The sequence below is a fragment of the Notolepis coatsorum genome (assembly GCF_963971535.1).
Source record: "Notolepis coatsorum genome assembly, chromosome: 7".
Taxonomy (NCBI): domain Eukaryota; kingdom Metazoa; phylum Chordata; class Actinopteri; order Aulopiformes; family Paralepididae; genus Notolepis; species Notolepis coatsorum.
In genome coordinates, this window is record NC_140171.1 from 132,498,545 (window position 1) to 132,525,943 (window position 27,399).

At 42.6% G+C, this 27,399-nt stretch overlaps 1 protein-coding gene across 2 annotated transcripts in view; it reads right to left on the reverse strand.

The window, feature by feature from the left end:
* The window catches only part of ube2o (ubiquitin-conjugating enzyme E2O), a 135,666-nt gene that overhangs the window by 9,074 nt on the left and 99,193 nt on the right, over positions 1–27,399 (reverse strand). For both annotated transcript variants that reach the window (XM_084319059.1, XM_084319058.1), the window contains 9 exons: positions 26,522–26,676; positions 25,405–25,517; positions 23,552–23,683; positions 23,266–23,355; positions 20,343–20,682; positions 16,207–16,592; positions 15,573–15,735; positions 6,753–6,889; positions 3,720–3,923 (listed from right to left, as the gene is read on the reverse strand). In XM_084319059.1, coding sequence (XP_084175185.1) covers positions 3,720–3,923; positions 6,753–6,889; positions 15,573–15,735; positions 16,207–16,592; positions 20,343–20,682; positions 23,266–23,355; positions 23,552–23,683; positions 25,405–25,517; positions 26,522–26,676 — 1,720 coding nt within the window. The remainder of the gene's footprint in view (positions 1–3,719; positions 3,924–6,752; positions 6,890–15,572; positions 15,736–16,206; positions 16,593–20,342; positions 20,683–23,265; positions 23,356–23,551; positions 23,684–25,404; positions 25,518–26,521; positions 26,677–27,399) is intronic.

Consider the following 27,399-nt stretch of genomic DNA (forward strand, 5'->3'; position numbering starts at 1 on the left):
AACAGCGGGGGAGTCAGACTGAGAGAGAAGCAGCGCTGTTTTAAGTGAGCATGGTCTATTGAATTGATTGATTGGTTGATTGCTAATTTTATTACTGTACCCCTGGTTTCCAACTGGTTAAGTTTAGGCTAAAAGAAATAAATAAAAAAATAGGGCGAAGAAAACGTTTTTTTCCTATAGGGCAAAGAAAACGTTTTAATTTGTTTTACCTACTTTATATAGAAGCATCTAAGAATGAAGTTCTATGGAAAGTAGGTCTGCATTCCCTTAACAATTGTGTGTATTGAGCCGTACTGTATTGTACCCATTCTGCATCTGGTAATAAAATGTTCAATCAATCATTCCAATAATACACAGTTGGATGTGTTAGTTGGTTGGATGCACTTCAAGCTGCTTCCACATGAGGCAACTTCTCAATCATTCCAATAATACACAGTTGGATGTGTTAGTTTGGTTGGATGCACTTCAAGCTGCTTCCACATGGAGGCAACTTGTCTTTTTTGTAGTTGTGGGAACTACTTTTTCTGGCGGATGGTTTTTTCAATAAATCTTCGATTAATGTGTGTTTATTGTATAGAAATAAGGTTGGATGAATCTGGCAGTTGTATAAAAGCTTTACACCACTTGTAGTCGTGATTTGTGACCAATAAACCATGCCTAGGGGGGTCTAACGACCACCCCTAGGCATGGTTTATTGGTCACAAACCACTCCTGCGCGTGATGTAATGCTTAAATAAATCCCTGAGAAAGACACAAGGTTAGGGGGGCTGAGTGGCGCAGTGGGCAAGGCGCTCGCCACTAACGCAGGAGATGCTGGTATCGAGCCCAGCTCTCGGCATTGCTACCCATTCTCTGCCGGGCATTGTACCCATCATTGTACCCTCTCTGCCAGTGCTATAAGTCTATGGAGATGTTCACCTTCTTTGCAGGGCTATCACTTTTTTTAATTGTATTGCTAAATTGACATTACTATGGCCCATTCAACATCAATTATCTATCGTTCAGGACGTAGGAACGTTTTACTTTTTCATTCACACATTCATACTAAAATACCGTCTAGAGTATAAATATGTTTCTATCGTTTTCTGCAGTATTTCATAGAACGTGAGATATAGGCATAAATGCAATTATATTAGATGATAAAATGCAGTTTGATACGATCAACACTATTAAAAATTTCAACTGTACATGGTCCTAAACGTCATGACTGGTCATCTGCGGGTGAACGGAGGGGGGTGGGGGGGTCGTTTATAATTCAATGGCCGACGTTAAATGATTCATGTAGTATGTGTGATATATTGATCAGAGCAGTTTGTATCGAAAATGGTAAAGAAAAACGCTGAAACTCACCCCAGTCTCCTCGTAGCGTTGGGCGATGAGTGGAGCAAACAGATCCCAATTATGGGATGTTGATCGATGCGATCCATTTCCGGTTTGTATATTACCAATACACGTCCAAATCATGTTGATTATTGAGTTATGGCAAAGATCCATATCGACGGTGTCTGTATTGAGCCCCGGGACGATAAGCTAGTGGCCGGACGAAAATAGGGGACGGACCGATCTACAATGGGCACTTCCGGTTTGGCAACTCGCCAATCGGCCACCAGGTGGCGGTATTGAAGCGTTGCAGAGTTGTGATGGCTCAGACAGCATCACCCAAGACTCCGTGGGTGAAATATGAATACTATGACGAAAATATGAAATATTGATCTCAAAAACGCCTTACGGAGTTATTGGCAGACAACGCATGGCGGAGAAACCTGCCTTAACACGTGATTGGCGGAGAATGGGTTAACTCATTCAGCGCCAGCTATTAGACGGAGCCTGTCTTAGCAAGGCCACGCTTTAAAAGATAGGACTGCATCATGAAATGCTGAGTTATAGCCCTATACGTCAATTCCACTATAGACGTTGCCGTTTCTTGCCTGTACACGCTATTATCCCGAAATCAAATGTATATCATAGGTATTATGTTCCATCATGAATGCATGAAAGGGGGGGGTCGTTTCTGATTATTTGATTGTCAGTAACGGCATTCGTATTGAACACTAAAAACGCTTATCAGCCCAATCGGTATAAAAGCATTGCAGGATCAAGCTAAAATTTACGTCAGATCGTTCTTACCTGTGATCGGGAGTATTCCAAAAATAATATTCCAATTGTTTGATCGCCATCTGGTACATCCAATGCCCATTTGGCCCACGGCATAATCCACCACAACATATGGATCGGGGATATTTGAGATGCTTCAATGGAACCGGCAGAACGGCTGCCCTCGCCCCACAAGGAAACATGAAACCGGAGACGTTTGGCCATTACACAGGCCAAGATACAAGGTTACAAAGGGTGCTCGATACCGCCGTCTAGAGGGATGCGGCCAGTATTGCAGTTTGGCGACCTCAGACTCATTCCCTATGGTAACACAGAGTCTGTGTGCCTGTAATGAATAGAAATATTGAATAAAAGAAATAACGATTAAATAACGAGTATATTCGTTGGCGTTCAACGATTGGCGCCCAATAAAGAGTATACTAGTCGTTGGCCGGGAATGAGTTAAACATCCTTATCATTTAAAAATACAACTCAATTAATGACCTCGAAAATAGTTAACCGCTTCCACCCGGACCGCATCACGTCATAAATCATTCTCTCCAGACTGTCTGACATAATTATCGTTTTTGTTTTCAAACGTATTCAAGAGTAAACTTCCTAACCATGTCACAACAGCAGTCAGTGTATATTTTCAGCAATACGTTTGTTTACCAATAGGTTAAAGTGTTATTAGTGAGATTTTAGTTTTTGAAATGTGTTTCTTTTTTATGGAGATCCGCCATTTTGAATTAGCGGCCGTCGCTGAATGATGACGATTGTAGTCATAATGAGAAGAGGACATCCAGAGCTCTCAATGAGCATTGGAATTTCACTCTACCCCCTACTGTCGGTCCGGGAGGGCGGAGATCACATGCTTCCTCCAACATACGTGTACCCAGCCCACCACTTATTTTCTCACTGGGAGTGTAACGTGTGGAAGGTCACACTACCTCTCCTAGATCCTTCCCTTGCTGTGCAGGCGCCCCGACCAAACTGTAGGAGTCGCCGTTTACAACGACCAGGACCCACCCTCGCCGTGTTTCCCACCCGCTAACACTGCCAATTGTGTTAGTATGGACGGTTGGCCAACCCGGAAGCACCACAGCTGGATTCGATCCCACTGTCTCTGTGGTGGTAGGCAGACGCTTAGTCCGCTGCGCTACTCGGCCGCCCAGTTTGTATACTATGTTTGATAACAATGTTAATGTCTCCATATATATATAATTAGTAAACTGTCTGGGGCTTTTTTTGCCCCCCTTAACTAATTTTCTAGGGCATTTGGTCCATTTTCGAAGGAATTTTCCCCCAAGCCCCCATTAATTTCTAACCCTGCCTTTGGGAAAGGCGTTAGTTGGACAATGCCTAGGCTAACCGGCACTGTCCACTTCCATTCATTCATTGTGCTAAGCTAGGCTAACGTGCAGCCAGATAGCTTTCTACTGAACGCACAGAGAGAGGAAACTGGTATCTATCTTCTTGTCTCTCTGGAGAAGACCGTAGACATTTCCCAAAATGTTGGCGTGTTATTTTTAAAATAACAACCCAGCGAGCATTTCCCTGATTAATTAGAAACTATGAAACATTTCAATATTAGTTTCACCCAATAGGTCAAAAACATCACTCACCTTGCCAATCCAGGTGCCCAACAGGCTGACGCAGACCTTGCCGTTGTCGTAGAGGTTGGGGTTGAGCCGGCCACTGCACTGGGACAGGTAGCGGAACAGAGGGGGGACCGAGGGGTAGATGTTAGGCAGCTGGATGTCAAAGAGGAACAGGCCGTCCTCGTAAGGTGTGCGGGTTGGACCCTTGATCAGAGAGGAGAACAGGTCCTGCGGAGGAGGTGATGAAAAGAGAAAGCAGCTCGTTTTTGACCAATGCCGTGTTTTGATTCTACAGTACGTTTTGCTCCATGGTTTTTGGTACAATGACGCAAGAGAACAGGTCCTGTGGCAGAGGGATAATAATAATAATAATAATACACTTTATTTGTATAGCACCTTTCATATAGAAACTGCAGCTCAAAGTGCTTCACAACAGAAAAAAGACAGGCATAAAATGGGCACATATAGTGCAGACATAAAAGCACAGTTTTTCACATTAGGATCTAACATCCCAACAGGCCACCTTGTTTATGGTTTGATTCAGTTTTAAATAGACAATAATAAAAAGAGTACGATAGAATAGATAAGAGTAAAAATAATGCACATAAAGTGCAGACATATAAAATAAAAAAAAAATTTTTTATTTGTTTACAGTGCAATAAAATAGTTCAAATAGTATACAGGGAGGTGGTGGGGAAGCAGGAGTCAGATGGAGAGATGGAGCCTAGGGGATCAAAAAGCTAGAGGCAAAATGAAGGTCAGAAAAAATTAAATGTTCTATGCATGTGAAGAGGAGGAAACGGTTGCACCCCCCCGCCCCCTCATTTGTACATGCAGTGTCACGAGATGTCGAGGTGAAACTTTGCCTTGTAACACCGACAAACACAAAGTGGGGTGAAACGGTTAAGTTCATTAAGTTGCTGAAGCTGAACATAAAAGTGTACCGTGTTACAGAAACAGTAGTTTTGCCGATCTCAACTCTGAGGTCTGGGGGAAATTAAAAGTTGGATAAATGTACCCATGGGAGGAGTACCCGTCAGGAATGTGATTGGCTCGGAGTTCAAATGCCCCTGAAGAGCCACTTTGTCTTATTTTTTTTGTGTGCTCTGCCCAAGATTAATTTCACCGACATGATTTATGACTATGCCCTACACTGTTGCAGCCTCTTTCTAACAGACCATAAGAATCTTTCCACGCCGCTCTTGGCGAGAGATACTATATTAGTAGCAGCCTATCCGCGAGTGCACTGAAACACACCGGGGAGATCCTTCTGCTGTTGCTCAGATGAAGATGTCAATTAACACATTGAGTGCCAGCCACGAGAAATCTCGTTATTTCATGCCATGCGTTGAGTGCCAACGATTAGCGATTTCCATTCATTTTTCATCAATCTAGCCTCACGTTACCATTGGGACTGGCTTTGAGCTCGAACAGGGAAAATACCTGCCCCTATCGTCTCTCCGGATGGTATTGCACCCATTGGATTGGACTGAATGGAATGGATGGGGAAAAAAGACTCCGGAATCCACATTTGACTTATCAGGCATGTAACCGGAGACGATCCCATTCATTGCCCACCCTCAGAACAGCGTGGAATATGTGTTTCCAGTACACAGCGTTGGATCAATAAACACGATCGATATTTGGAATGGCAATCAGGAATTGGAATAATCTTTTTGGAGAACATCTGATCTGAGGTAAGGAATACATTTGACCAGTCTTGGAATAATCAGTTTTTTTCACCTACAGTATATCTCAGCGTGTCCCATATGCGTGTGTGTGCGTGCGTTGTGTGTGTGTGCTGATCAGGAAATTTTTCAGCCCGCTTCTCTAGCGTGCATAAGTACACATATACTATCGATAATCTAGCGTTTATTTGAAAACGATTCATAAATAGGCCGAAAAATGACAACGTGTTTTGTGTATTCCACTAAAGAGCAATTCCTGCAGAATCTCTTTTTTTTATGGAAGTTTCAAAAAACGAGCGTTTTTCAAAATGGTATAAAACGGAAATGTACCGATTAAAAAACAATCCGTTTCGACAATGTTGACTGCAAACAAGTCATTGATAAGCGACAGGCGTATTAGTAGGGATGGGTACCGAATTCGGTACTTTTGAGGCACCGAACCGAAACACAGAAAAAAAAATATTTTTACTTTACTTTTTTCTTTTCATGTCAACGTTCACACGCACAATATATGCTTACCTAGGATTTGACTTGATTCAACAACAAAGCAGTCGGAGCAATGACAAGCCGAAAACTGTCGAAATTGTAGTTATTTGAAGTTTGGATTTTTTTTTTTTACGACTGAGGTAGGTAAATTAAATTTCTTGAGACTAAAGTACCGAAAAAAGGTACCGTTGGGTACCGGTATCGGTTCAAATGTGAAAGGTACCCATCCCTACGTATTAGACACATAATTTAAGATATAGTTTATGCGTTCGCAAATGTGCTCGCCCTCCCATTGACTACTCAAGCGCTAAATCGTGCGCCCCCTGCTGGCACTCAAAGTGTTAATCGGAAAAAAATATTTTGATTTACTTTGTTTTAATGCGACAGTTATTGAGCGTAGGTTTTTTATTTAAATTTTTTTATGTATTTTGTTGACCGCATATAAAAACAAGGAAACGCATCCACTTACTCTGCTTTGGGGGGCAGCAACACACAAGTTACTGGTAATTAACCCTTTCACTACCACACTACAGGTTAACCTTTCACTACCACACTACAACTAACCTTCTGTAGTGTGGTAGTGAAATGGTTAACCATTTGATGTGTGGCAGTGAAAGGGTTAACAGTCTGTAGTGTGGTAGTGAAATGGTTAACCCGTTGTGTGGCAGTGAAAGGGTTAACCGTATGTGGTGTGGTAGTGAAAGGGTTAACCATTTGGTAGTGTGGTAGTGAACGGGTTAACCATTTGGTAGTGAGAGGGTTAACCGTCTGTAGTGTGGTAGTGAAAGGGCTAACTATTAGTCCTTCTCTATTGCTTTAATGTGACATTGTTTAAAAAAAAAGACAGTTATGTAGTTCACAAACAATTTCCAAAACAACATACCATGCGATCCTCAAAGGTTTTGACCATGATGCCGTCAGGCAGCGAGGTGGCGAGCAGAGCCATCTCCTTCCTCACCGTACTGAAGAACTTCTTGGCTTCCGCAGGCTGGAACTCCATCGTCTTAAAGGTGTGCGTCTCTGGTACACAGGGGACAGACGGAGCACATTGTGACCAAAAACATTTATAGTAAAATGCACACAGGAACTTAAAATTAAAAAGGTGGAAGAGAGACACCACGCCCGAGACACGGCCAGCGCCAGGAAGTACCACACCTCATGTGAATACTGTATACTTCATCAGAGCATATATTTAGCTTTTTTATTTATTTATATATATATATATATATATATATATATATATATATATATTAGATTTAGATTATATATTGTAACTACAGTATATTTATTGTAGGGCAAATATAACAGAGGGCATACGTAACGTCATCTCGCACCTTGTTGCCCATATGCGCATGTCCAGAGTTAATTATATTGCATATTGTTTACACTGCCTTTTTATTCTATTTTTATTTTGACTTCTCCACTGTACTATAATTCTGTGACCTGTGCCTGTATGTCTTCTACTACCTGTACCTCCCCTCCCCTCTCCCCCATGCTGCTATGATGCCTGAATTTCCCCAAGGGGATCAATAAACCTTCATTTCACTACTACCGGTACATGTCTCGTGTATGTATGTGATGAATAAATCACTTGAATAAGCTTATTTAATGGCCTTATAGCCCACTTATATAGCCGGAATAAGCTTATTTAATAGCCCAAAATGTACGATGAATTGAAAATGGGGGACCCTGATGTAAACAAGACGAAAGTCTTTCTCTGGTCTGCATCCCCTTAACAATTGTATGTATTGAGCTGTACTGTACTGTACCCATTCTGCAATCTGTTAATAAAGTTTTCAATCAATTCAATCAAACCCACTTATATAGCCGGAATAAGCTTATTTGATGGCCTTATAGCCCACTTATATAGCCGGAATAAGCTTATTTGATGCTCTACGCTCACACTTTTTGCTTCAGTCAGTAAGGGAGGGAAGCCACACAGACGGCCTGAGAGTAGGATTGTGTAAATGGGCATCAGGTTAGATGCAATAGACCGCTCTAGGGCGACACATTTTCGACTGCTCCCGTCTCCTTATGATCTCCTGCAGTTATAGGGAAATTAATGGTCTGTTAACCCTTTCACTACCACACTACAGAAGGTTAACCTTTCACTACCACACTACATTTGATTGATTGATTGATTGAAAACTTTATTAACAGATTGCAGAATGGGTACAATACAGTACAGCTCAATACACACAATTGTTAAGGGGATGCAGACCAGAGAAAGACTTTCGTCTTGTTTACATCAGGGTCCCCCATTTTCAATTCATCAGGACATATATGACATACATGACATACAGATAGTCAGTACTGCTACATCTATACATTTATGACATACCAGATTTGCAAATACAGTACTGTTTGTGATACAGAAGGAGTCAAGAAAAGGGAGTATATACATTTGACGTAGAAACTGTACATTGGAGGAGGTTGGGTGGGGGGGGTTGGGTACATTGGGATATTGACAACCATACTGGGTAATTTACATTGGAGGTGGTTGGGGGGGGGGGGCACACTGTATAAACAAGTAAAACTGTACATTGAGGGGGGGGGGGGGGAGGAGACACTGTACAAACAAACAAAATTGTACATTGAACTATTGACAAAACCATACTAGGTAAATGACTGTACATTGGAGGGGGTTGGGTTAGGATATTTACAGGGGCCAGTGTTGAATTGCAGTCTCCCGTAGGTGTCCCTTGAGAGAGGTTTTGAAAGTGGGTAGTGATCCACATTCCTTTACAGCTTTGGGTAGGGCGTTCCACATTGATGTGGCATAATTGCGAAACGTGTTTAGTCCCTTATTTGAGCCGAATCTGGGTTTAACATGATTTGTGGAGCTCCCTCTGGTGTTGTGATCGTGGTATTCACTGACCTTTGGGAAGTATTTTGACATGTACATGGGTACCTTGGTCGTGTAGTGTATCTTGTAGACCAGGCCCATTGCAAGTTGTTGTACTCTGTCGTCTACTCTAAGCCATCCTAGGTTGTCAAAGTGGGCAGGGGTGAGGTGGGTTCTAGGAGTAAGGTCAAGCAGTAGTCTGACCAGTTTGTTTTGAGATGTTTGTAATTTTGTTTTTAGTGCCTTTGAGGTGCTTTGGTACCATGAGGTGCAAGCATAGTCGTAGTACCCCTGAATGAGTGCTCCTGCCAGAGTCTTCAGGGTGTTCTTGTTTACCAGAGAGGAGATCCGGTACAAGAATCGAGTTCGTTGGTTGACTTTTTTTATTACATTGGATGCCATTTTGTCACAGGAGAGATTAGCCTCTAGGATGGAACCCAGGTAGGTAATTTCATCTTTCCTTGTGACAATATTGTCACCCACTGTAACTGAGAAGCCGTCGGTCTTGCTGAGTTTGTTATTTGAACCGAAGAGAATGGACTCTGTTTTGCCCATGTGTAATGATAGTTTGTTATCAGCGAGCCATATGCAGATTCTGCCTAGTTCCGAGCTGAGGGTTTTTTCAACCTGTAACTTGTTCTTGTCAGAGACCAGCAGGGCTGAGTCGTCCGCAAACAGGAACAAGTTGCAGTCACAAGCTGACGACATGTCATTTGCATAAATTAGGAACAGTAGCGGTCCTAGTATGCTTCCTTGTGGAACACCACAGCTCACTGTGAGGGGGGGGGATAGGGTACCGTTTACCTCCACCATCTGTTCCCTCCCCTCAAGGTAGGATTGCATCCAGCTCACTGATAGACTATCAAAACCAATTGCTTTTAGCTGTCAATCAGAATGGAGTGATTGACCGTGTCAAAGGCCTTTTGTAGGTCCAGCATGGCCATGCCGCAGTATTTGCCTGCGTCCACCTCTTGTTTGATGTGGTCATTCAAATAGAGAAGGCATGTGTCAGTGGAGTGGGATGTTCTGAAGCCAGATTGGAATTCGTAGATTAGATTTTTTTCCGCTAGGTACTTTTCGACCTGTTCGTAGACTATTTTTTCCATGACTTTCGAGATGGAGGTGAGAATAGAAACAGGGCGGTAGTTGCCTGGGTCTAATTTGCTGCCCTTTTTGTGCAGAGGGGTCACCCTCGCAATTTTGAAGTCCTTGGGGACGTGTCCCTGTTTTATGGAGAGGTTTATTATGTGTGTGATGATTGGGGTGATGGCGGCTGCTGAGTCTCTGAGGAATTTGGAGGGGATGTTGTCATGGCCAGTGGCCTTGTTAGGTTGGAGGGCGCTCAGTTTATTGAGTACCTCATCTGTTGTTACCATTTCCAGCTTGAAGTCGTCCTTGCGGACCCCTAGGTTTTTGTAGTAAGCTACTATGTGTTCTACCCCATAAAGCCCTGAGTGGGAGGGTAGTTTGTTTACCAGTGTTGTGGCTATGTTTGTGAAGAAGATGTTTAAGTAATTGGCTACATCCAATTACTGTACACAGTCACAGTGAAAGGGTTAACCATTTGGTAGTGAAAGGGTTAATAGATGGCTCCTGGCTCCGCCTGTGGTTCATGCAGCTGTGGTCCCCGTGAACAAGGCCTTCTGATTTTGGATTTCGAAAGAGACGGTTAGAATCACTAGCAAAAAAAATTTTTAAATAAAAATTTGAGTTTTAAATATTGGAACTAGCAGTCTTCTTACTCTATATCAACGGTTCTCAAACTACGGGTCGCGACCCAAAGTGGGGTCGTGGGTAGGTAACAGTGGGGTCGCGCATTGGCAACAACAAAAAAAACTCTAAAAGATCGAGTTTTGCATCCGGCAGCTGTGTGTATTTGCCATGTCTCGCCCCTTCATCAATGGAGGCCGACACGTATTCCAATACACATCTCACTACATCCTGCACAGTTATAATCGCGGGAGGGGGGTCTGGTCTTTTGTGTGTAACCTGGACTCGCAATGGATAGGTTTGTGGTCAGAAGCATTGCTGGTTGGCCGCGGTGAAATGAGCTCTGCCTCTGCGCATAACCAGCTGCTATACCACACTGAAGTGAGGTGGCTATCTCGAGGCAGAGTATTCGCCTTTGTTAACTCGTAGAAGAAGCGCAGATTTTCCTTGCAGACAAAAACAACACATTGGCAGAGAAATGTGCTGATAATGAGCTGGAAACTCCGTTAGTGGCACTCCAGGATAATCAGCTGAGATTTGGGGGTATTTACTCAGCTTGATGGCTTGTTGTAGGAACAGAATGCAGGAGGCCCTCAATGATCTTTCGTGTGACGAGCTACTGAAAGTCAAGTTCACTGGACAGGCCCTCGCAAAGTTCTGGATATCAGTCCGGAATGAGTACCCAGTGTTGTGTAATGCTGCGCTGATAAAGCGTGTCCCCTTCGCATCAACATATCTCTGTGAGGGCGGATTTTCAGAGTAGAAGCGGATCTCTGCCAAAGTGCACGTGAGCGCATTTTCTTTTCATGTTCTGGCAACATATTTTGGCTAAATACGCCTTGTTTTATAAATGTGTATACAGAAACAATTCCATTGCTTTTGTTGATAATATTCATTAATTTCATTGATAACAGTGCTGTAATTTCATTTTCGAAACAACCTGTGCTTTTATTTTGATATACCTTATTTCCACGTTGAAATTACACAATACATTAAGTGTGGGCCGTGGGGTCGCCAAAATAATTCCTAAATAAAATGGGGTCATGGTATTAAAAAGTTTGAGAACTCCTGCTCTATATTATAGCCTAATTTATCCTCATCTTTCTTACTGTAATTCTGTACGGGCAAGCACTTTCCCAACTAGTCTACACAAAATATTAGTCCTCCAGAAGGGCGTTGTTAGGATCGCATCTCGATCTGAGTCTCATGTCGTGCCTCACCTGGCCCTCTATTTCAGAAACTTCTGATTCTAAATATGTATAATATAAATATTTTTCAAATATGTGTTTTTATTTATAAGATTCATTCTAATGAAGGGAACATTCCTGTACAATTTAAGACCTACTTTAAAAACAATGATTTGTCCCACTCATATTCTACTTGTCAATGTTTACATCTTCCTAAATGTCTTACATGCAGAGGGCAATTTTCTATTAAATATAGAGGTGTGACATTATGGAATGATTTTCTCCATCTGGCAAAAAAAAATATTACAAAATTTTGGTAGATCGCGGGCTGATTTCAAGTAGATCTCGATTAATAAAATTCGATTATAAAAAATAAAAATAAAAGAAATTGGTGCAAAATCAACTCTGCCTCTCTTTGTTAACACTTTAATCGCCGATGACGTGTTTAGACGTCATTCCTAGCCATGCTCATTCTGCCGAAGACGCCGTAACTCGTCTTTGATATCAATAATTCAAAAATCTGTGATCGAAATCATATTTCTCCTCCGGAGCCATGAGATGTACTGGTGAGCTCCACTCAACTGTCTAACGGTTCAAGAGCGCCATCCGGTGGCCGATCGGCAGGTGGGGATCGGTAGCCTGACTCCATCTCAACACACTGGATGATCAATCGCTCGCCCTAACTCAATAAACAACGTTATTTGGACTATATAGTATTATACAACCTGGAAATGGTTCATCAGGATCAACATCCCATAATCGAAAACAGTCTACTCCACGCCGATCGTCCAACGGCGCGAGGAACATACGGTAAGATCCAGCGTTATTTTCTAACGTATTCCATATAAACTGCTCCGATGACCATATGACCCACACTAGACAAATGGTATAACGTTGCCCACGGAATTATAAACGCCCCCCCGCCCATCCGGTCAATATCAGATGATACGTAGTAACTTCTAGAACCACGTCCAGTTGAAATTTTTTATCTCGCGCCGATTGCTATCAAACTGTATTTCATCATCAATATAATGCATTTGGAGCTATAAATCAAGTTCTGGCGAAAGCTGCAGAAAACGATAAAAACATACTTATACTTTAGACCATATTTTAGTATGAATATGTGAATGAAAAAGTTTAATGTTGCTACACCCTGAACAATGGATATAGGACATTGAATGGGCCATAATAAAGGCAATTTAGCAATAGAATTAAAAAAGTTATAGCCCTGCAAATAAGGGGAACTTCTCCATAGACAAATAGAGCTGGCTAGGGATGGTAAATTATGAATTTAACCCATGGCGATCAAAGTGTTAATAAGCAATGCCGTTTGTTATTTAAGATGAGGTCGGACTCGGCACTGACAGATTTGTGTTCATTGTGCTGCTTTTATAAAGCCTCAAAAGCAAAGTGTTTTGTTTGTCTAAGATTTAAAAAGGTTTAAACTTTACAGCACTGACAAAGTTGAACAAAGTGCTGTACAAGTCCCACAACATTAAAAAAAAAAAAGATTATAAAAAAAATTTATCTCGCAGATTCGAATTAAAATCGAATCTCGGCCCCAAAGCTTCGAATTCCAAAAAAATATTCGAAGGTCAGCCCTACTACGGATAGCTCATTATATCAACGGCGCTGTTTGCAGGCTTGCAGCTGTTGGTTAGCTAGCTATTGTTCTCAGTTGGCTAACGTTAGCTACTAGCTAGCTAATACTGGCCTACCTTTTAATTCGCAATGGAATGGCTAGCTAACTAACTGTACAAATCGATGTGATTTGGCTGAGACCGTAATTTGTACGGTTGGCTGGATAGCTGGCTAGCTTTTCAATCAATCAAGCTGTCAGTTTGTAGTGCAGTAGCTGGCTGGATAGCTGTTGTATTGTGGGTTAAGGTAGGCAGTTCGTGGTGCAGTAGCTGGCTAGATAGCCGGCTAATGTTGGCCAATATAGCTGTAACTGAATGACGCTAGCCTTATGTGGTCTTATGAGTTTCAGTTCATAGGTAAATACGTTGACTATAATGGTCAGAAGTAAATTAACTGTATATACTCTCTTTTAGAAACTCTGTCTCTTAAACAGTACTGTATATCTTGTATGTCATAAATGGCTGGATGTAACAGTACTGTTTATCTGTATGTCAAATGTTATGATGAATTGAAAATGGGGGACCCTGATGTAAACAAGACGAAAGTCTTTCTCTGGTCTGCCTCCCCTTAACAATTGTGTGTATTGAGCCGTACTGTATTGTACCCATTCTGCAATCTGTTAATAAAATGTTCAATCAATCAATCAATCTGTTATGCTTAACATGCAGTACTATTAACTTTACTTAATTTCTAAGATTAGATCATTTAGTTATTTTTAAATGTCTGATCTAAAGATAAACAAAGGGTTTTAAAAGTGTTATATTTATCTTCTCTTATAGTACCAGAGAGAAGCTGAGGAGAATCGACTAGCAACAAAAGCAAAATTTAGTTTAAAAAATATATATATATTTATCTTTATTTAGATTTTTTTACATTTTAAGATTTAAGATTTGTCCCTGTGGTATCGAATATCGATACTTTTCAAGGTATCGTATCGAAGTTCGAAATTCCAGTATCGTGACAACACTAGTGTGTTGTCAGTTGCAATGTGACAGCTCTGTTTACACATCATTCCTATTCCCTTTTAATTGTACATATATCATTTTTGTTTTGATTGTATTGTTCCACTTTTGCTTTGGCAATGTAAACTCATGTTTTCTCATGCCCATTGAATTGAGTGTGTGTGTTGTCTGTGTATGCAGAGTGTGAAATAAATGAGTCATGCTGCCTGCATGCCCAACGTGAGAAGTTAGTCTCGTCATTCTTGTAATTCCTACACTACACCGTTACAATGATATGTAAAACATCATATTATATTATATACCCATTCAATATGCACATGAAATATTATATGCCATATAATATGTTCTGTCATGTGCATATTGAATGGGTATTACTTTTAATACTAGCCGAGAGGTAAAATTTTGGCTGGTAGCTCTCGGCTAGGTGGTAAATTAAAAAGTAGATCTTGGTCAAAAAAGGTTGGGCACCCCTGCCCTAGAGGTTTTTTTAGGCAACTCTACTTCTACAAGGATCATTTGCATATTCTTGGTATCCAGGGACATCTATGGACCACAGTGAATGTATTCCCAGTGTCAGAAATATTGTGTCTATTACTAGGCTTGCTTAAATTGTGATGAAACAAAGGAGAATATGAATTATGATTTTTCTTTGCATCTTTGACATCAAAAGAAATCTAAGGAAATGAATAAAGAGAAGATGATTAAACAGAAGGTTTTGTAGATACAGTACTGAATTCTCCCATCCAGACCAATGCAATTTGAAATATTATTATAGAATATAGAATAACAGGCTTATAAATTACCTTATTATAGCCAATTCGCACATTTATGGATTGTGCCAAATCTTATGTTTATCAGGGTGCCACAATTTTGAAACTAATTTCAAATCTAATTGTTGCTACATGCTAAAAATAGGGAAGAGAAATTTTTTATTTAAGTTTATTATCCCGAATAATAAGATATTAAAAAAATTCATACAGAAGTAATTTGCTTGCAACCCCATAGAGGCTTTTGGGAAGTTGGAGAAATGCCAACGCTCATAGAAAGCTGGCAGAAAAAAAAACTACAATTTCCGACGTTCAAATTTTCCAAAATGACACCAAAAAGAAAATGGAAATCTATCCAATAACACTTTAACCTATTGGTAAACTAACGTATTGATGATAATATACATTATAAATGCTGTTGTGACATGGTTATGATGTTTATACTTGAATACGTTTGAAAAATAAAACGATACTTTTGTCAAACAGTCTGGAGAGATTGATTTATGACGTGATGTAATTTGCGGTCCGCCGATGGGCCGCACGGGTGGAAGTTTTTTTTATGTGTAAATAAACAAAAACAAACAAACAAACCTGGTGCCCACTCCAACACGGAGAACACCTCTCCCCTGGCACTGGTGAAGGTGACGCCAGGCTTGCCCCCACTCTGGCGGCACAAGACCGGTGTGTCACTGGGCCAGTCGGGACCACCCAGCGGTGTCTGGGCTTCCTGCTGGGGCCGGTCCTCCCTCTCCCCCTAGAAGACACCCACACGTTAACTCACCCTGCTGGGGCCGGTCCTCCCATGTTAGTAGATGAATCAATAAACAAACAGTCTTTGTTGCAAGAGCAGTGCCTGGTGTTCAAAACTAATCTGAACTGTACCGACATAAATTCATGCATAATGTGATGCTCTGAAGACATGACAATAAATGACAGAAGTTATAATTTGTCTTGGAAACCCAACATATAAACATGCATGCTCACAAAAACACATGCTCACAAAAACAGCAGTGAACTCACTGACCATCATCAAATAATCATATATTTCAGTTCAGTGTACCAATGGTATGAAATATCACAGATAAATAATAATAAATCCCATAAAATGCGAATGCGATAACCCTTCATGAAACTGCTAAGAATGAATGGTCAAAACATTTCCTCAAATCATGTTGGTCTAATGGAGACTTTGAATGACTACGACGTTAAGAAGAAAAACAAAAACCTCCGTCGTCGTCGCTCCTGCGCCCTCTCCCGCCTCCACCACCGCCGCCATCCTCTCCTCCTCCACGATGGCCACGTTGTCCAGCGTCTTCCTCAGGTTCTCGTGCAGCTTCTTGATGTCGTCCAGGAAGCGCTTCTCCTTGGTGGGTTTCTCCGGGGCCGTGGGCGTCGTGGCGACCGTAGCCACGTTGTTGGCGGCGGCGGTGGAGGCGGGCTCAGCGGTGGTGGCGGAGGTCGGGGAGGTGGGCGAGCCCCCGGTCCAGAGCTGTTCCACCGTCATGTTCTTCAAACTCTCCAGGATCTTCAGGGCCTCCTTCAGCTCCCTGAAGCAGCCCTTGTTACCGGGCTTCTCCGCTCCGTCGGCCGCCGCACCACCCAGGGTGGTTCCTGGGTCACAGCCGGAGAAGGTGTTTTAAGTTAATGTAGGCTTAACCCTTTCACTACCACACTAGCAAAATGGTTAACCCTTTCACTGCGACAATACAGAAGGTTAAACCCTCTCACTGCCACACGACAAAGGGGTTAACCCTTTCACTACCACCAGGGTGCGAACCATGGGGGAGCCATGGCTCCCCTATATGAGACATCAGCCCCCCTGAAAACATGATTTGTGAATTGTCTCTAAAATACTGACAATAAATGCTATTTTTGCCATGCATTTATAATTTTTCTGTAATTTTCTGTATCGTCATCATCGTGTATAATAATACAATTTGGCGGGCGGCTACGTGGCGTAGTGGGCAAGGCGCTCGCCACGAATGCAGAGACACTGGGCTCGCCTGTTCGAGCCCAGCGCTCCACATTGCTTTCAGTTTAGCTGGTCATTCATACTAATACACATTGGCCGTATTAGGGGGTGGGAAACTGATGGGTGGGGATCGGGCGTTGTGGACAGCGACTCCTACAGGCCGGTTGGTGCGCCTGCGCAGTAGAATCAGGAAGTGTCGGGGGCAGCGTGAGCCTCCCACGCGTTACTCCTCGCCACTGAGAGATCGAGCTGCGCAGGTGAAAAGATGAGACTGCTGTTACCTCAAGTACCGGAGGGGACTTGTGCTATGTATGACTTAGTCCACATTGCAGCCGGCTTGTGGGAGGCAAGAAACAGCGTTCGTGACAGGGGAGGGTTGAATTGGATGATACGAAATTGGGATGGGAGAAAATATAGAAAATGGGAGAAAAAAAGTGGATAAAAAAAAATAATACAATTTGGCAATTTTTTTCTTTTTTCTCTCTCTAATCTCCGTTTTTCTCCCCGTCCCAATTTTAGTCATTGTGCCAATTCCCCCCCTCCCCTACCTGGTTGTTGTTCGAATGTTCTCCTACGAGTCGGTACAAGGGCGTTCCGAGTCGATCGCACGCTTCCTCCGATACGTGCGGCGACAGCCAGTGACGTCTTTTTCACTTGGCAGCAAGGACTCTCATTTGGTGAAGTGTAACGCGTGGGAGGGCACGCTATCTCCACCAAGTCCTGCCCCCGCTGAGCAAGCGCCGAGACCTGACCTGTAGGCGTCGCTGTCCACAACACCAGATTCCCACCCACCAACTTCCCTAATACTGCCAATTGTATTAGTATGAATGACCAGCCAAGCTGGTAGCAACGCCGAGAGCTGGGCTCGAACCCAGCATCTCCTGCGTTGGTGACGAGCGCAATCTCCGCTACGCCACCTGACCGCTTAAAATTAGGCTATTTTGATGTATGATTAATGATTTGCGCACTAATTCACCGTAATAGACAATAGCATAAATCTATGGGGTTGCGGCACTGCAGATATACCCTACTCATAATAAATGGCAACATACATGCTATTCTTGCGTTTACCATTCGGAGCGTGGCGGCGCTGCAGCCTGCAGGCACAAATCAAACTACACCCACCGTTTAAAATAAATAAATACAGGTATTTAGGATAATGTCGAAAGTTAAATGAAATATCAAAGAAGTAAGCCTTCTAACCAATTTTGGTTTTACAAATAAGGCGAAGCAGCCTGCTGCAGATTTTGAGAATTGGGCAGATCTTCACCATCAGGTGGGTGGCGATAATGTTGCATTTGCCTACTATAATAATGTTAGACTCGATGTGTTTGGTCGTGGACTTGTTGTTCGGTATTGGTTCATCCGTGTGTTTATGTGTAAATAGGACTGTTGTGTGTGAATTTTAGTGTTGGATCAGAGGGGTTAATCTGAGCATGTGTTTTTCAATATGTGCGTCTTCATCATGCATGCATACCTGTGTGGTGTGGACTGTGTGGTTCTGTAACGTTACCCATACCTATAGCCTATGTCAGCAATCGTCACAGTAAAGTCCTCCCTGTGAGGCACGCGCAGCGCTGCTGACCCCCCGCCCGCCCGCCAAAGATAATGAGCTCCCCCAAAGACCATGGTATGGTTCGCACACCGACTACCACACTACAGACGGTTAACCCTTTCACTACCACACTACAGACGGTTAACAGTCTGTAGTGTGGTAGTGAAAGGGTTAAAGTGTCCCGCCCCATATGCAACAGTGTTCAAAGCTAGTGAACTTCAAATTAAACCACAATGAGAAGATAATTTGTTTTAATAACGTGTGGAAATACGTTAACGCTAAAGCACTTGGGTAGGAGACGTACAGTAAGTCAACTCGAATGTAAGGCTGAGACGATATGCCATTTTGAAGAATCGATAAATCGGGACAATTATCGATAAATATAGTATTTTTTATTATTATAATTTTGCATGTAAAAAATAAAATTAATAATATTATTTAACATTAGTTTGTGTGTTTTTGCGATGCTGTAGTTGGCCCATGACTCAAACACGAACTAACGTTAAATAATATATTCTTCTTTTTCTAACACATCTCGTTGTTGGCCGCCATGCGTTCAGTGCCAATGACGAGAACTCTCGTGATTTAATCGTTATTGCTTTTATTAGCGATATCCATACATTTTTCATCAATCCAGCCTCACGTTATCATTGGGACTGTCTAAGAGCTCAAAAAGGTCAAATACCGCCCCCTATCATCTCCCGGATGGTATTGCACCCATTGGAATGGACTCAATGAAAATGCATGTGAAAAGAAAACTCCGGATTCCACATTTGACTTCTCAGGCATGTAACCCGACACTACTGCATTCATTGGGGACCCTCAGAGCAGCGTCGATTATGTGTTTCGAGTACATAACGTTGGATCAATAAACACGATCGATATTTGGAATGGCGATCAGGAATTGGAATAATCTTTTTGCAGAACATCTGATCTGAGGTAAGGAATCTATTTGACCAGTCTTGGGGTAATCAGATGTTTTTTTCACATATTTCACAACGTGTCCCCTATGTGTGTATGTGTGTATATGACGTTAGCGCTGACCAGGTCATAGATAAATCGATTTTTCAGCCTGCTTCTCTAGCGTGCATAAGTACACATATACTATCGATAATCTAGCGTTTATTTGAAAACGATTCATAAATCAGCCGGAAAATGACAACTTGTTTACAACTATTATAACAATTACACTAAAGGGCGATTCCTGCGGAATATTTTTTTTTCCTAGACATTTTCAAAAACGTCCGTTTTTCAAAACGGTATAAAACGGAAATGTACAGATGAAAAAACAATCAGTTTCATACATGTTGACTGCAAGCAAGTCATTGATAAGCGACGGGTGTATTAAGACACATCATATAAATCATGAAATATCGGAAAATCAGTCCCAAAAGGCTGGCATTCAAGCGATAAATAGTGCACACTCAAAATAGCTGGCACTCAATGTGATAAGAAAAAAGCATTTAAATTTTTTTTTTTTTTTTGTATACACATGCAAACAAATCGATAAGTGACGCCACTTATCGATTTCACGCAGTTATCGATAAGTGGTCTCAGCCTTATTCAAATGGTCTGTATAAATGCAGCTTTAGGACAATCACATTAGCAAGGGAGCACCAGACCTGACGGAAAGACAAACTGACCGTGTATTTTCAGTTATGACACAAGATGTAAAAATCTTTTTGGTTTTGTTCTTTTGTCAAGGCAAGGTTTGTAAACGCAGGATATAATTGACACGTTTGGATCGTGTGGTTTGTCCGTCGACCACTTCAAAATAATAAAATACAAATGATTGATAAAAGAATTAAAATAAAATAAATAAATAAAATCCCACCTCCTGCAGAAGCAGCAGGACTAGCCAGAGCCCCGGCTCCTCCCTCTTCTTCTTCTTCCACGGCGGGGCCCTCGGTGGGGCTGGTGACCCCGGCCTTGGTGCTCTCCTCCGGGGGGAAGATGAACGGCGCGGAGGAGCCCGTGGTGGCGGTGGGCGTGGGGGTCAGGTCGAGCGTGGCGTTAGAGACGTTGCCGTGGCCGTCGTCCTCGGTGGTGAGGCCGTTGTCCGTCTCCCAGCTGTCGCTCTCGTCCTCCCACTCCTCGGTGGACAGCGCGCTGCTCGTCTCCTCCACCGAATCGTAGTCCGTCTCCTCGATCTCCGACTCCACGTTGTACAGGTGCTGAGGAGGGACACGCGGTTTACAGGTGCCGAGGAGGGACACACGGTTTACAGGTGCTGAGGAGGGACACGCGGTTCCCACAGACATGGCCAGATGAAACTCAAGGACATTTAACCCTTTCACTGCCACACGACAGAAGGTTAACCCTTTACTATCACACAACCGGCTGTCGTGTGGCAGTGAAAGGGTTAACCTTCTGTGAATGGTCGCAGTTAAAGGGTTAACCGTTTTGGAGTGCGGCAGTGAAAGGGTTAAGTACTTTTTCAAGCACTATTTTTCATTTTCAAGGATGACACTTTAAGAATACAATTCACTTTTAAATGTTGTTTTTTAAGCATCTTCTTGGCCTGCCCGTCAGCTAGAACAACACACGCAAAGACATGAGCGCTCGCGAGACAGCGACTCGTCAGATTAGATTAAAACAGAACAAAAATAACTATTTCTTGATTCAGAACAATTTGATTGTGGATGAACAAAACATTCAATGCGAATGGTTGATTTAAATTTCAATGACTTTTTAAGTACCGTGTTAAAAAAATCAAGCACTTTAAGCACTTCAAGGACCTTGTGCGAACCCTGTATATTGTGTCTCAAACCGTAAACAAAGAGGCATATTAAGATGTTAGATCCTAATGTGAAAGATTATGTAATTATGCCTTATTTTGACTTTGTCTATTTTGCTGCCGTCTATTTTAGGCTCATTTTATGCTGCACTTGCTCTTGATCTGCCAATTTTGTGCTAATTCTATGGCTATGTCCATTTTGCTGCTGTGAAGCACATTGAGGTGCAATTCTTGTATGAAAGGTGCTATACAAATAAAGTTTATTATTATCATTATTATTTTATTTGAAACATTTGATAAAATTAAAAATAAATAAATAAAATAAAATAAAAATAATAATAAAGCATGCTTTTTAAAACTATCAAAAAGTGCTTCACAACAATCAATAAAAAAATAAAATTACAATGGTTTTGAAATCAATTCAAAACTTCAGCCGGGGCGGCTAGGTGATGCAGTGGGCAAGGCGCTCACCACCAATGCAGGAGACGCTGGGTTCGAGCCCAGCTCTCCGCATTGCTATCAGCTTGGCTGGTCGTTCATACTAATACAATTGGCAGTATTAGGGGGTGGGAAGCTGATGGGTGGGGATTGGACGTTGTGGACAGTGACTCCTACAGGTTGGTTGGTGCGCCTGCGCAGCAGAATCAGGAAGCGACGGGGGCGGCGTGCCCTCCAAACGCTGACCCCCGACGCTGAGAGATCGCGCTGTGCAGGTGAAAAGATGCGACTGCTGCTTCCTCGAGTACCGGAGGGGACACGTGATGTAAGGCTTAGTCCACATTGCAGCCGGCTTGTGGGAGGCATGGTCTACCAACGTTCGAGACAGGGGAGGGTAGAATTGGACAATACGAAAAAATTGGGATGGTAGAAAAATAGAAAATGGGAGAAAAAGTAGATTAACAAAAAAAAAAAAACTTAACAGGCAGCCAATGGTGTGTGGCTAAAATAAGGGTAACATGATCACTTGGATTTGGATAAGAGCATTGTTGCTGCATTTTGCAGTCGTTGTAAACGGGGCAGAGAATGCTGGCTACAAGAGAAGAGTGTACATAGTCTGAATGAGATAAAGTACATTATATAGAGAGAAAATGTGCAAAAACAAACACCGACATCCATTTTGCTATGCATTTACAATTCATATGGAATAATTATTTTCATAGTTAATTATCTTTCATACGTTATTTTGCCGGTGTGGACGTGAAATGGGTATTGCCGGCAGTAGCCCTGATGGAGTATGACTAGGGGTGTGGAGAGGAGCGATGGGAGTGTAATGAATAGTTAACCCTGATGGAGTATGACTAGGGGTGTGGAGAGGAGCGATGGGAGTGTAATGAATAGTTAACCCTGATGGAGTATGACTAGGGGTGTGGAGAGGAGCGATGGGAGTGTAATGAATAGTTAACCCTGATGGAGTATGACTAGGGGTGTGGAGAGGAGCGATGAGAGTGTAATGAATAGTTAACCCTGATGGAGTATGACTAGGGGTGTGGAGAGGAGCGATGGGAGTGTAATGAATAGTTAACCCTGATGGAGTATGACTAGGGGGGTGGAGAGGAGCGATGGGAGTGTAATGAATAGTTAACCCTGATGGAGTATGACTAGGGGGGTGGAGAGGAGCGATGGGAGTGTAATGAATAGTTAACCCTGATGGAGTATGACTAGGGGTGTGGAGAGGAGCGATGGGAGTGTAATGAATAGTTAACCCTGATGGAGTATGACTAGGGATGTGGAGAGGAGCGATGGGAGTGTAATGAATAGTTAACCCTGATGGAGTATGACTAGGGGTGTGGAGAGGAGCGATGGGAGTGTAATGAATAGTTAACCCTGATGGAGTATGACTAGGGGTGTGGAGAGGAGCGATGGGAGTGTAATGAATAGGCTGGATGTGCCGTTGTGTTCAGTCTTTTTTTCTTTTGTATATTTTTGTGTTTTGTTCCCTAAAATAAATTATAATAATAATGTACCAACCCATGTACTAGTATTTGAAAAATTGACTACCATGACAGTGGGTGCCGATTACCTGGGGCAGGACAATTGTCATGGAGTTGTCGGCCCACACCACCTCCACCTTGCTGCTCACATCCACCCGGGACACCTGGCCCACCGATGTCTGGGGGGAAACAAGAATACATGCATTTAAATCAGGGATGGACCTTTTACTGGCCTGCTATCCTGTGGCCATTTATTTTCAAATAAATATTTGGGCTAATGGCAATATAGATATATTACCCAAAACCCCCGTCAGAAAGGTCTATATCGACACCTGAGGTGATTTCTAATCTTCCTTGGCTTCAAGTGGACATTACCTCATTTTCACAGTCGTTGGTCTGTCCGTTCTCAGAGTTCCATATTCTGATGACAATGTCGGTGGTGCGGAAGTGGAAATCAGGGTGATCTGCGATGTCGTACACGCTAACATCCTCCTCCTCCCCTATCACCTGGAATTTAAATAATGCACAAGAACATTCTCCATCACCTGGAATTTAAATAATGCACAAGAACATTCCCCATCACCTGGAATTTAAATAATGCACAAGAACATTCCCTATCACCTGGAGTTTAAATAATGCACAAGAACATTCCCTATCACCTGGAATTTAAATAATGCACAAGAACATTCCCTATCACCTGGAATTTAAATAATGCACAAAAACATTCCCCATCACCTGGAATTTAAATAATGCACACAACATTCCCTATTACTTGGAATATAAACAATACACACTAACATTCCCTATTACTTGGAATAATAAACAATACACACAGACATCCCCTATCACCTGGAATTTTAACAATACACAAAGCTGTAATTAACTCTTTCAGTGCCACTCACGAGATTTCTCGTGTTTTTTTATAGGTGGTTGCTAGCCACTCACGAGATTTCTCGGAATTTTTTTTTTTTTTTTTTTTTTGCGATCTGAAAAATTATTGCATCACCCGAGCCTACCCGAGTATTGCCGAGCTGCGCCGGTGATCACTGTGGAAAAAAGCGCCCCCTGTCGTCTCCCAGATGACATAAGTGATTTTGGAATGGACTCAATGAAAATGAATGGGGAAAAAAATCCGGTACTCCACATTTTCCAGTTCACTGATCCAGCCGGGGTTACTAGAGTTCATTCTGGAGCCTCAGATCTCCGCGGATCATGGAGAACCACTGTGTCGCGTTGGATCCATACACGTATCGATTTTTTCGAATGGTGATCAGGAATTGGAATATACCAGTTGGATACCATCTGATGTCAGGTAAGGACTCTATGTTATCAGTGGTAGGATAATCAGAGTAATTTTGATGAAGTTATAAGCTGTTTTGTGAAATCTCTTCTTTCGTTTTCACTGTAAAAGTCCGAGAGGAAATCAACAAGGCGATTGTCCGCGCGCGGCCGTAATGTGCGTGCGTGCACGTATAATATTGATCATCTAGCGTTTATTTGAAAACGATTCATAAAAAGGCCGACGAATATCAACGTTGTGGAATATTCCACTAAAAGACGATTTTCATAGAATGCTCCAGAATGAGTTGTTTTTTATATCAAAACGGGGGCTTTTCTAACTGCTCTGAAACGGCAACGACGCGATAAAAAAACAATCTGCCTTCACAGCACTGTCTGGAACATAGTCTTTGATAATGCGATGGGCAGATTAGACACATAGCCATAATTTAAAACATAGATTAGGCGATATTAACGTTAACATTGGCGCGGATGGTGGCATTCAAGCGGTAAAATGGAAAACCAGGCATGGCATTTAAAGAGTTAACACACTCATTCAGTTACACCCCTGGCCAATCAAAACACCCAGGTGAACACAACAGAGCTCTTTTGTAATGGCATACAGGAGTGGGTAGTCAGGTTGCTATGGTAACCTCAATGTTCTTACTGTTCCCGCATTCTCATGCTCTCACAAACACATGCACATATTCTCCATCTCTCTGTCATTATATTGTTTGAACTTATCCTCCTTTGTGTACCTGCTTAAAATTGATTGTTTCTTGTGTGTTCCCTGGAGCAAGCATCATCATCGAACACGATGGACAACTAAGAATGTATATATACATCCATCGATAGAAATACTATACAGTACAGTAAAATGCATACATTACATACATAAAATATCTATATGTTCAGGACCCCAAGACAACCATTCATCCTGACTGACTGACCTCCACGTCGTCGCTGGAGGAGTTTAGTTTGATCCACTTGATGGCACACGTCCTGCCCTTGTGGTCACCAGACTGGATCACACCGTACACTGCTGGGTCCTGCACGACGTGGGCTGAGGAGAGACACAGTCAGTCAGCGAGGTAGATAAACTAATTAGGATACTCGCTCACCAAAAGAAAATAGCATACAGCAGAGGAACAGTTGAGAGTAAAACAGAGGCAAAGCACTCACAACATCTAAACCCTTTCACTGCCACACTACCAAAGGGTTAACCCTTTCACTACCACACTACAGGATAACCGTCTACAGTATGTAGTGTGGTAGTGAATGGGTTAACCTTCTGTAGTGTGGTTCAAAACCCATTATCACCCAGAATGCCTTGTGTGAACAGGGAGATACCGTGTGCCTCGTTCGTCTGTAACAAGCACAATATAGCACAAAAAGAATTCCCCTATTTTCACTCCATTTCACATGATACCTAAAGTTGGCATACTTTCAGGAAATGGCCTAGATGGTTATGTAGGCCATACAGCTAAGTAAACCCAACCCTCAGGGATACAGGCTAGATGCATTCCACCCCCCACAACACACACACACCTAAAAATAAGAAATAGAATAAAATACACCCTTTATTTTCTAGACTGTTACAGTGAAATTGCATTTCTAGCGAACAGCTTGGTACCAAGTGTATGTCCTGTTGCAGAGTTCAGCAGAGATTACTTTGGGCCACATAGAGAATTAACCAGCGGTGTCTCAATCTGCTAAATGAGCTTAACCCTTTCACTACCACACTACCAAATGGTTAACCCTTTCACTGTGACAATACAGAAGGTTAACCCTTTCACTACCAACTAGACGGTTAACCCTTTCACTACCACACTACAGAAGGTTAACCCTTTCACTGCCGCACGACAAAGGGTTAACCCGTTCACTACCACACTACAGAAGGTTAACCCTTTCACTGCCACACTACAGACGGTCAACCGTCAAACCGTCTGTAGTGTGGTAGTGAAAGGGTTAATACTCCGTAGTGTGGTTGTGAAAGGGTTTTAATGTTGCTTTGCTGTGGAATTCCAACACATAATTTTTTTATTTTGCGTAATTAAATCTCCTCACGTCGCTTGTCGACGACAAAGTCACCGGGACAGAACTCGTGGTTGTCGAGGTGCTGGATGGGGATGAGGGTGTTGGATCGGATCCCCTTCTCCACCCCGCCGTCCTTCCACATCACGTCGGCCGAGGTCTTGGTGCACACTACCTCCACCGCCACCCTGCGTGAACACAGACACAGAGGGGGGATGAGACATAACACCTCCACTGCCACCCTGCGTGAACACAGACACAGAGGAGGGATGAGACATAACACCTCCACTGCCACCCTGCGTGAACACAGACACAGAGGAGGGATGAGACATAACACCTCCACTGCCACCCTGCGTGAACACAGACACAGAGGAGGGATGAGACACACCACCGCCACCCTGCGTGAACACAGACACAGAGGAGGGATGAGACATAACACACCACCTCCACCGCCACCCTGCGTGAACACAGACACAGAGGAGGGATGAGACATAACACTAAGTAGAGCTTTAACAGGGAAACCAATGTCGATTGGTTGCTCCGACTGCCATGGATTGGTATCAGGAGATAAATCACTCTAAATATAAAGCTTCGATGAGCTCACCAGTAGATAGCCTTCTATAGATACTCCAATGAATGGAATAAAAGATTAATAAAATCAATATTGGTAGAATTTATAAAATAACATAAATTCTTCATTCTTTACTACTGGTATAATGAGTGACATCTAGTGCCATTTTGCACCAATGGAGATAAATCAGGGATGCAACGATACCACTTTCGCACTGCCAATACCGACCGTCGGTTGTGTGATAGTAAAGGGTTAACCTTCTGTCGTGTGGCAGTGAAAGGCTTAACCTCACCCGTTATCTCGTCCCATGCCTCTTTTTTTGGGTGGCCTTGTATTGACA